At 54.7% G+C, this 10256-nt stretch overlaps 1 protein-coding gene across 1 annotated transcript; it reads right to left on the bottom strand.

The window, feature by feature from the left end:
- Positions 1–562: 562 nt before the first annotated feature.
- On the bottom strand, positions 563–2557 carry LOC141729467 (C-type lectin domain family 2 member B-like). Its single transcript, XM_074544182.1, has 5 exons — positions 2446–2557; positions 1329–1503; positions 1070–1214; positions 768–868; positions 563–677 (listed from the first exon to the last, which is right to left on the bottom strand). Exons 1-5 carry the CDS (start codon positions 2555–2557, stop codon positions 563–565), a joined length of 648 nt encoding a protein of 215 aa, XP_074400283.1.
- Positions 2558–10256: the final 7699 nt, after the last annotated feature.

Below are 10256 nucleotides of genomic sequence, written 5' to 3'. Positions count from 1 at the left end.
CTCCCCACACAGTGGCACAGAAGGATGGGGGGTTACAGTCACATCATGTCACTGCTTCTCCCTCAGGGAGACAAATCCTTGTCCTGCTCCAGCCTGGGATTCCTCCCACAGGAGGACAGTCAGATCCTTTACAGCAGACAGACGGATAAAGAGACAACAGACTATTCTCCACAGTCAGGTGCCTGATGCCAAAAGTGGGATTCCAGCTCAGCACACGTCAGCGGTTCTTCCTCCTCTTCCAAAGACAGTTGACAAGTGCCACGTTCTGGCCACTTTGTGATGATTTCCAAGAGGCCGGGAAGATTTGGATTTCCCACTGCAGCTTGTTGTGTCATGAGGGCAGTGCACTCCCATGCAGGCAGCATCGGTGGCACGATGGATTGCAGAGACCTTTCCTTTGCAGCCCCAGCCCAGCGCTGGCACTGGGGATGAGGAGGCACTGAGGTGACCCTGAGAGGAAGTGCAAGGCACAGGGCGCAGCTGAGGAAGGACAGCGCTGTGCTGGGCTCAGAGGTGAAGCTGGCACTGCCCAGCGTGGAGAAGGTCCTTTGTGCAGCCCCTGTTACAGGGGAGCTTGGGCCTTGCTGCAGACATACGGCCGCTCACTGGAGCAGTTCCCACTCTTGAATCTCTCGTCAGCCAGGTACACACACTCGGAATTGTCGAGGACAGGAACCCTGCCGGGAGGAGCAGAGACAGCGCTGGCTGCCAGGGGAAGCCCTTGTGCCCCTGTGCCCCCAGGCCCTGCCCGGCTCCCCGGCACTCACCGGGAGCTGTAGCTGCTGCCGTCCCCCCAGTGCAGGCGCTCGCCCCGTCTGCGCAGCCCGAGCCAGTAACCGAAATTCCCGCAGAGGCGGGAGAGCAAATCCTGCCCAGGAGAGAGGAGTGGGAGCTGCCCCGGCCCCTCGGGGGGGACACGTGCCCGGGGCTGCCCCCGCACGCCGGGGCTCCTTCCCTGCAAGGCCCCGGCCCAGGGCTGCAGCCCCGGCCCTACGAGCACCGAGCCCGGCCCAGGAGCGCCCCCAGGCTGCCCTCAGCCAGCCCACACCGCCCGCAGCCCCTCACTCACCATGGCCTCCTCATCCTTGGCAATGGCCAGGGAGGCCCCGAGCTCGGAGCACCGTTCCTGACCCTGCTCCCACGTGCTGAAATCCCGCGAGAAGTAGTAGCAGACCCCATTGTAGCCAATCCAGTCACGGGGACAGCCCAGAACCAACAGCGGAGTCGCAGGTGTGACTGGAACCTGTGGTGCTGCAGGGGGAAGAGGAGAAGCTCTGAGCATTCCCCTGCGCAGGGAGCAGGGAGCCCGCTCTGCCCCGAGGGGCTGGGCCCAGGCTGCTGCCCCTCCCTTACCTGCCAGCACAGCCACGGCCGCCCCCAAAGCCAGCACCAGCACCAGGAGCAGCAGAATCAGCACTGCCGTGCCCACGGGATGGCGCCTGAACCGTTCACCTGGAGCAGGAAAGAGCTGCTGGCTGCCAGAAGCAGAGCCGGCCCTGCAATCTGCTCAGCCCATGGCCAGGGAGCAGAGCAGGGAGCCCTGAGGCAGTGTGGGCCTCCCTCCGCTGGCAGCCAGAGAGCCAAGAGCCTGGCCACAGGCAGGGACACAGCTGTGGGCACAGGCAGGGACACAGCTGTGGGCACAGGCTGCAGCAGGAGAACTGCACAGCCTTGGGGGCAGCTGGGGCTCTTGCTTCCAGCCACGGATGGGGCCCAGCAGAGCACGAGGCCTCTTCCAGACGTCGGGAAACAGCCACACACGTGCCAGCCCTGGCCTTGGGAGGGGACACTGTCCCCTTCCTAGAGGGCACAGGTGTGCCCCTGTACTCACCCAGGAATCTTCTGAGGTTCCTTTTGTGTTCGTTGCCCGTTGCTGCTGTGGCCTGGGCAGCGAGGGGCTCCCTCACACTCCCATCACTGGTGCAGAACCCATTCTCCAAATCTGCACTCACTGCACGCTCACAAGTGGCATCCCCCTGCTTATGCCAAGAGGCTTCTTGTGCCCCAGGCAAGTGTGGAACTGCGGCTGCTGGTCCCTCCTGGGGATGCTGGGGCTCATTCACAACTCTACTCCGGGAGTAGAAATCACTCTTCCCCGGCTCACAGGCGCCATCTCTCTGCCCAGAACAAACAGCACCTTGCTGCGGAGACATCAGGAGTGCTGCTGGCAGATCCTTTGGGAGCTCGGCCTGGGGAACAGCTTTCCAGCCGCGCTGATGGCACCCTGAAAGGGACACGATGAGAGGTCGCTGCCGGTGCCGGCCGTGCGGGGGCTCAGGAGGGCGGTGGCAGCTGTGGCTGCGCTGTCGCCGCTGCCCAGAGGTGCGGCAGCAGGTGCGGAGACAAGCGCAGCCTCCGGCAGCTCTGCGGTGGCCGCAGCCGCGGCCCCTGTGGCTCTGCAGCCGCTGCAGCCCAGCTCCGGGCCGGGCCGGGCGCTGAGAGCGCCTGCGAGCTGCCGGCTGCTGCTGGCCCGGGGCAGCTGCGGCTCGGAGTCCGCCTGCCGAGGGGCAAGAAGCAGCAGCAGCAGCCCCGGGCTGCTCACCGTTGTGCCCCGCATGATTCCTTGCCCCGGCGCCTCGGAGCCCGGGCACACCGAGCTCCGGCACGGCCGCTGCGGCTCCCTGCCTGGGCACACGGAGCGGCTGCCGGCACACAGGGCAGCGCCGAGAAGCCTCGGCCCCGGAGCAGGCAGGATGCGCCGCTTGGTGCCCGCACTCGGCGCCTGCAGCGCTTTGGGCTTTGAGGCACTGAGTTCAAGTTCATGCCGTGCCAGCCCCGAGCCGGGCACGGACACCTCCCGCCCCAGCAGCGGCCCCCAGCCCGGTGCCGCACGGGCGGGAACGGTCCCGGGCACGGAGCAGCCGCCTCCGTCCTAGCGAGAGCAGCCGGGATGAGCCATCGCTGCCGCGGCGCCGGCTCCATCCCGACCATCCGGGCACGGAGGAGAGCGCGGGCAGCCGCTCCCTCGGCTGCGATGCCAGCGCAGGGGGCACACGGGGGAAGCCGGCACCAGGAACTCGCCTGAACCCCCCGGCCCTCACCGCGGCCCCCTCCGCCCGCAGCGAGCCCCGAGCTGCGGCTGCACCGACCGCGGGTCCCACCTGGGCTGGAGCCGCCGCCTCGCTCCGCCGCCGCCTCGCCGGGCTATGGCCACCGCCGCCGCTCCGCAATGGGACAAACGGAATGACACGCCCGCCGCTCCGCTCCCGGCACACCCACCGGTTCGGCTTCGCGGGCACTGCCGCTGGTGCCACGGCCCGGCAGAGCTCGCAGCGGGCGGGGCTTCGCCTCAGGGGCAGGCGGCAGCGATCCCGAGCGCCGCCGGCAGCAGGGAAAGGAGCGAGCGAGCGGGGCAGCAAAGCGTGTGGCGGGGCAGCAAAGCCGCGGGGGCACCGAGGCTCCTGTCCCGACAGAAGCCCTGCTAGGACAGAGGTGCCCAGGCCACTGAGGCCGCAGAAGGAGCGCAGCCCGGGCAAGGTGCTCCTGGGGCTCTCAACAGTGAATTCTCGCAGGGATTCTTGGGCTGGGCCTCGCCAGGTGCCCGGGGCCGGCAACAGCGCCCTGCGCCTCTCGTGCTCTCGGCGCTCGGTGCCTGTCGGCGATACACTGAGTCCAAACCTGGCAGCGCCAGCTCGTCTTTACCATTCTTTTTCAATTTCGTAGTGAACTACATCAAGGGGAAACTCCCTCTTGTCGCCACTTCAAAGCCTTGAATCAAGGGGAGAACGGAGGTTCCCTCTCCATTTAGATTCCTAAATGATGCATGAGGACGGTCTCCCCTCCGTTAAATCCCGAATCAAAAGAAAATCAAGGGGGATTTTTCCTCAATTTAGCCTCCTAAAACGAGGCGTTTCCCTCTTCAGTTGCCCTCAAGACCATTCTCAGCCCTTTTGGAAGCTGCTTCTGGGGCAGGCGGCTGCTGCAGCCAGGCCAGGGGCAGGGCAAGCCACATGGCAACGCCGGCGGGTGGCGGGCACCCGGCGCTGCTCGGACTCTGTCGGCCTCTGCAGTTCAGGCAGATCAATTGAATCCCAGTTGTCAGCGATTCCCACCACCTGCTGTTTCTCCCCTCTTTTCCTGCACGGATTTGACAGTTCTTCCTTTCCTCCCACCGAGCTGCAAAGCAAAACGTCCGCCTGCCCCATGGCCATCCCCACCACCTTGTCCCTCTTTCTCCCCCCTTTACTTTGCAGCACTTTCTCCCTCCTCCTCCTCTCCCTGCCAGCTCCAGCAAAGCCATTTCCCCCACTGGCACCAGCTGCCTCCTGTCCCTCGCTCCCATTTTGCCCACCCTGAACTCCTGGGGCCGCCTGCCCGCGGAGCCGCAGCCGCCGTGGGTCCGGGCAATGGTGCAGGGAATGCTGGCAGGGGTTCTTGGGCTGGGCTGGGCCAGGCCAGGTGCACGGGGCCAGCAAAAGCGCTCTGAGCCTCTGCTCCTGCCCCTGGGCAGGCAACAGAACACAGCAGGAAAGGCTCGGGGCTCTCAAGAGAGGCAGCCAGAGATCTCTCACCCATCATGGGCAGAAGAGGCCCGGAGTGGGGAAATTAAATTTCATTGAATTTATTATCAAACAAATCAGAGCAAGGGAATCAGATGTTCCCCAAATCCTAAAAATGCACCTTCTCCACGCTGTTCTCTCCTTCCTGGGCTTCACTTTGTCCCCAGTTCCCCACTCCCTCCTCCCCACACAGTGGCACAGAAGGATGGGGGGGTTACAGTCACATCATGTCACTGCTTCTCCCTCAGGGAGACAAATCCTTGTCCTGCTCCAGCCTGGGATTCCTCCCACAGGAGGACAGTCAGATCCTTTACAGCAGACAGACAGATAAAGAGACAACAGACTATTCTCCACAGTCAGGTGCCTGATGCCAAAAGTGGGATTCCAGCTCAGCACACGTCAGCGGTTCTTCCTCCTCTTCCAAAGACAGTTGACAAGTGCCACGTTCTGGCCACTTTGTGATGATTTCCAAGAGGCCGGGAAGATTTGGATTTCCCACTGCAGCTTGTTGTGTCATGAGGGCAGTGCACTTCTATTGAAGTTGGAAGGAGCGACCACCTTTGTTGATTCTGCATATGACTGCGTTTATTGACTCAATCAGTCACTTTTTATAACCGTGTTAATTAAGTTCATGCATATTGCAAACCCGAGCTCACAATAGGTCAGAGATAACACACCAACTCCTCCTTATGTTTCTAATACCAATATTTGGATTCTCAAAATTATGTTTGCTTTCCCAAAACAGCCAAAGATAGAATATCTACTTGTTATGAGAAAGCTGCCTGAGAACTCTGGTATGCAAGGTTCTCAAGGCCTTCATGTTTGTCACTTTTACTTGTAATTAAAAACAACCTGAGAACTTCTGCTGTTTACAGAAACTGGCTGTGAGAATTTTACTCCTCACAGCTGCCTTCTAAGCCATTTCTGAAAAAATCTCCAACAGAAGAACATGATCACATTGAACTGCTGTGTGGCCTGTGCTATAGAAAAGGTCCGAATAGATGGAGGGACTCCCTTAGTGCATGAGGAGAACTCCTAAGCTGAGGCTCAGAAAAAACTGCTCTTTTGCAAACACTCCAGCTGCTGTTGCTGCTTGGATAATCTGACTTTTCCATCAGTGGGGCTGGGATTTCTCTGGGGCTCTGCTCATCCCAACTCTTTCCATTTGTTCAGCAGCTTCCCAGGGGAGCCCTGCAAGGCTCTGGGAGTGCTCCCAGGAGAGTTTGCCATGGCAGAAGAAGCATTTCCATGCGGCCTCTTCCACTGCTTTGAGGTAACACACCAGGCATCTCCTCTTTTAATTCTGAGAGTGTTTTTAGTGAAGGAAGCGAGATGGAATTAATAAGGGCAGACAAGTGGTGTGTGGTTCCCTTTCAATGGATTTCTATCCAAGTGTATTCTGGAGTTGTTTAACTGGGTAATTTTCCCTTATTGTCTGTGTTTCAACTGGGGGAATCCCCATTCACCTGCAATGTTGAGGGCATCAATGGAAAGAAACCCTGCCTTGGCCATTATTTCAGGGCTATCAATGGATGGGGAATCCCCATTTTCTTGCTGAAATAGATCAGGGAACACCCCTTATGATGGGATTTCATAAGTTTCAAATGAGAGCAAACCTTCTATTTCACCATCTTTAAGTTTAAATTGCCTATGAATCACTGTTGTGCCTTTATTTTTAGGGTTTAAATTGGGAGAAACCCCCACTGATTCCATTGAGGGATTTATATTGAGGGGCAAAAAAAGGGGCTATAAAAAAAAGGTGGCACAAAAGGCCAGCAAGAAAAAGTAGAAAAAAAGTTGTTAGAAAAGGGTGGGAAAAGAAGGTCTCCAAAACAGTTGGCAAAAAAGGGCAGAAGAAAAAAATGGAGGGGAAAAATGGGGCAAAAATTTGGAAAAAAAGGCAGCAAATAAAAGGGGGGGAAGGATAGAAAAAAGGCAGCAAAAATGGGGGGGAAAGCACAGCATAAAGAGGGGGGAAGAGTGAAAAAATGTAGACGGCATAATGGTGTAAAGGTGGTGTTTAAGAAGCAGGAAAGCTCTAGAAATGTTAGGAGAAAAGGATGTGCAAAACATTCGAGGAAAAAGGATGGGAAATATGAGGGGAAAAGAGCAGGAGCCCCAGAGACACCCCCACATCTCAGGTCCCCCTCCCCAATCCCACAGACACCCCCAGCTACCCCCAAGAGAGCCCCTGCAAACCCCACACACACCTGGGCCTGGATTCCTGCAGGAACACTGGGGAACAACTGGGCTCCTTGCAGCGGGATGGAAACAACGGCCAGGGCTGGGAATGTGTGCCCACTGTGCTGCCGGGCTGGGAATCAGCTGGGTGGGGCCCTGCCATGGCGAAGGCTCCTGAACAACTGCCAGGTTTGTGGGCTGCAGCTGGAGCTGAGAAGCAAAGGGATTAGTCCAGGCAGGAGAACATCCCATCCTGGGGCACTGCTGCAAAGTGGGCACGTTTGGAACAGAGCCTCTCCTTCAGCAGGCCAACGCTGCCAGATGGAAATTGCCAAGGGCACGAGGCTGGCAAGTGAAGAGCAGAGCTGCTGTGAAGGGAAAGCTCAGTTCATTCAGAGAGATCACACAGGTCACTTGAGCACTGTTACAGGTAGGAAACAGAAAATGAGAGATTTACAGTAAAGCCTTTGTAGTTAGTGGGGAAAAGGAGTCGTGATACCCAGTGGCTGCAGGGATGGTGATCCAAATTAGTTCTGAGCAGATTTCCTTTTTTTTTTTTTTTAATTGGTGAGGATTATTAACCTTACCTGCAGTTTTAAGGCCAAATAGTTTTGGAATCTATTCTAGTTTAATCTAGCTGTCCTCCAAGCTGCATACTCACAGCAGCCATATTTAACTGTCATATGATGTGTGAATTTGCTTGTGTCCCTATCCCAAATGTCATCCTTCCTGGGTTTTCAGCTTCTTTTTAATATGCCAGTACATCTTCTGCATCCCTCTGCAGTATTTCCATGGGTAAAACCACTGAAGAGCACAAGGTAAAGGATGCTACCTCCAGCTGAGCACAAGGAGCAGTGGGAAAGGATGTTATATCAACTTTCCATCCGCTGCTAGGATGAAAAGAGAGCAAGATTTTGATTTAGGGAGCTGAAGGCTGGGGCAGATCTGTTTGTTCAAGCCGTGCCTGAGACTGAACACCGGGATTGTACCTGTGCATTTACAGGTTATTCTGACAACCTGTCTGCTGCAGCTGCCAGAGGTGAGCTGCTTGTGGTCCCCTCAAAAAGGTTTGCTGACAAATGACTTTTACAAGGTCAGGTTGTCAGAGTGTTCCCTGGATTGCTTATGACCTCTCAGGCCAAACATCAGGCTCAGTGTGTGTCCACAGTGTCTTGGAGCTTGTTTAAAAGTAAAACAATTTTTTCATGTAAGAAGTGTAATACTGAAGTCAGACCTTGTGCCATCCACAATGATGGATAGCAAAGTGTGGCCTTTCCACACAGCAGCAGAGCAGCCCAGGTGATGGGAGAGCATGTGGTGAGTGAATCTTCTACCCACACTGTTCCCAGATAAGATTTTTCTGAGTCATGCCTTCAAGTTTTAGCTTTTATACATTTCAGATTCTGTACTGCTTTGGTGTGTAGTTCTGAGCTTCGTATCAAGTGTTAGTAAGCTTTCTTCACAGAGTAGGGAGACAAAACAATTCCTTCTCTAGCTGAGGACCGAGGACAATTGATCCAAATTTCGGGCCTAGGAGCATAAACAAGGATGAATTGAAAAGAGAAAAACAAGCAGGATGGGACTTCATAACCTGAAGCTGTAATTACACAATTAACTCCAAGATGCAAATGGAGCAGAACTTATAAAAGTGACAGACCCCGTGACTGGGTGTCCATTTTGTGCCCATTTTGGTTCACCTTGGGTGCAGCCCTGGCTGGGCTCTTGTGCTGCCCAAGGTGGATCCATGGAGGAGATCCTGTTAATAAATCCCTGCTTTATTCTTTAGCTCTGTCTGGCCTCTGTTCTAGCTCAGCCTTCTCAAGGCATCATGAGCAGTCAGAGATGAAACAAGTTGTGTCATGAGGTTTGCTTACTTCAATCCTCTGCTGGCACCTGTTAGAGATCAACAGGAGTTTTATGCCCTGCTGTTTTTGGGAGGTAGGTGGAATGTTGCTCTCAACCTGCTAGTCAAAAAGTTACATCTGATTGATCAGATGAGTGCTATCATTCCATATCCTGCTGACTGGCAATACCTGTGAGCAGTTGGGCTGTAATGCCCCAGCTGGCAGCTTTTCAGTCCTGGCTCTTGCTGTAAATCCCTAAAAGCAGAGGAGTCTCAGTGATTTATACAAGCCAAGTGTTGCCAAAGAGGATTCAGTTAAGGGATGCATTCTTGAGAGAAATATGTTGTTGCTCTGTGCCCTTCTGCCTGCCTGGTACCTTTTCCATGGGAAAGCCCTGCTGTGTTTTGGTGAGGAAGCCTCTGTCAGGGATTGCCTGTTCCTTTTTCTACGTCACTTGCCTTTATGGAGCATGTCCTGTCTTGACTACAGTGAATGTTCTTCAGGCTTCAGACAGATTTCTGAGGCAAATGCAAGTGAGGACAATGTCCCTCACCTCATTTTTCTGTCCTGCTCAGGGCTGGGTACTGCCTATCATCACTCCTGCTAGCTTAACATCATGAATGGAGGCCACCAATGTTGTTTCATAACTAAGTCAAAAGGGTCTGAGGATTTTATAAAACAGTTTAAAATGTAATGCTTTTCCAAAGATGTGATGTGATTATTATCTTGTAGGTGTTCTAGCTCTACGAAAGAATCCCCTATTTGAGTAGATTGAAAAGACTTTTTCTCTCACTGGTAGCTAAAATACCAGGAATGGTGTTTGTAGATACCACCATGGCCTGAAGGAATCCCCTCCCAACCTCCTGAAGTAAAAGTAACCTAAGCAAACACAGTGTGTCTCAAAGGTGTGAAAGACTTGTTTTTTTACTTGTTGCTCAGGTGTCAGGACTGCAGATTTTTACCACTGCTCACCTGCAGTGAATCGCAGTGGTGGCAGTCAGGGACACATCCCTGTCCCCTTCAGGCACCTGGCTTTGCAGTCTTGGCATCTGAGCTCTGACCAAGCAGGCAGAAGGGACTGTCAGCCCGAGTCAGCAGCAGATCAAACATCCTTTCACCAAAGTGTCTCGTCTCTTTCACTTTCCTTGTCCAGGTGGTTCCCTTGTTGTTCTCCCTCCAGAGAGGTGGCCCCATTTCATCAGTGAAATCAGACCAGCTCTCCAGGCAAGGCTCAGACTTTGGCCTCAGGGTAAGAGGCCCTGATCCTTTCAAGATTTTTCTCTGTTCTAAGTGCAGTTCTTGTCGTAGCAGTTCCTGTCACCTTTGCATTAGCTGTGATCTTCTAAAATGCCTATGTGCAGTCTTGCTCTTCCCCTCTCCACCACCAGATAGCTCTGTTCTCTCTTTCTTGGGACAGAAGAAACTGTCTTACCAGTGAGGAAAATATAGAAGCCCATTTAACATTTCCAAAAAAAAAAAAAAAGGGTATTTTATATGAAAACAAGATTGAATGGGAAGCGAGAGAAGGAGAGCAAACAGGCAGTGGCTCTCCATCTGGTTTCTGACAGCTCTCCCAGATCCATATAAACAGAGACACTGGAAAGTGCCACTCTCCCTTTATTTTTGTTCTGAGAAAAAGGGTGCATTCAATGTCCACCCAAGACAGAAAAAGTGGATGAAAATGGGGCATTGGTGCCTTGGGGCCAGTGACAGCTGGTCACAACAACTTGGA

This window comes from Zonotrichia albicollis, chromosome 7, assembly GCF_047830755.1.
Source record: "Zonotrichia albicollis isolate bZonAlb1 chromosome 7, bZonAlb1.hap1, whole genome shotgun sequence".
NCBI lineage: Eukaryota > Metazoa > Chordata > Aves > Passeriformes > Passerellidae > Zonotrichia > Zonotrichia albicollis.
Note: the sequence above shows the minus strand (reverse complement) of the source record. Positions and strands in the feature narration are given on the sequence as shown.

Bases quoted from the DNA above. Each gene is read 5' to 3' on its own strand.
- LOC141729467 (XM_074544182.1), bottom strand. From the start codon at position 2,557: ATGCGGGGCACAACGGTGAGCAGCCCGGGGCTGCTGCTGCTGCTTCTT. The intron at 1,504-2,445 runs GCGCTCTCAGCG...TGGGCTGAGCAG, and splicing joins CAGCAGCCGGCAGCTCGCAG to ATTGCAGGGCCGGCTCTGCT. The intron at 869-1,069 runs GTGAGTGAGGGG...TCTCCTGGGCAG, and splicing joins CCAAGGATGAGGAGGCCATG to GATTTGCTCTCCCGCCTCTG.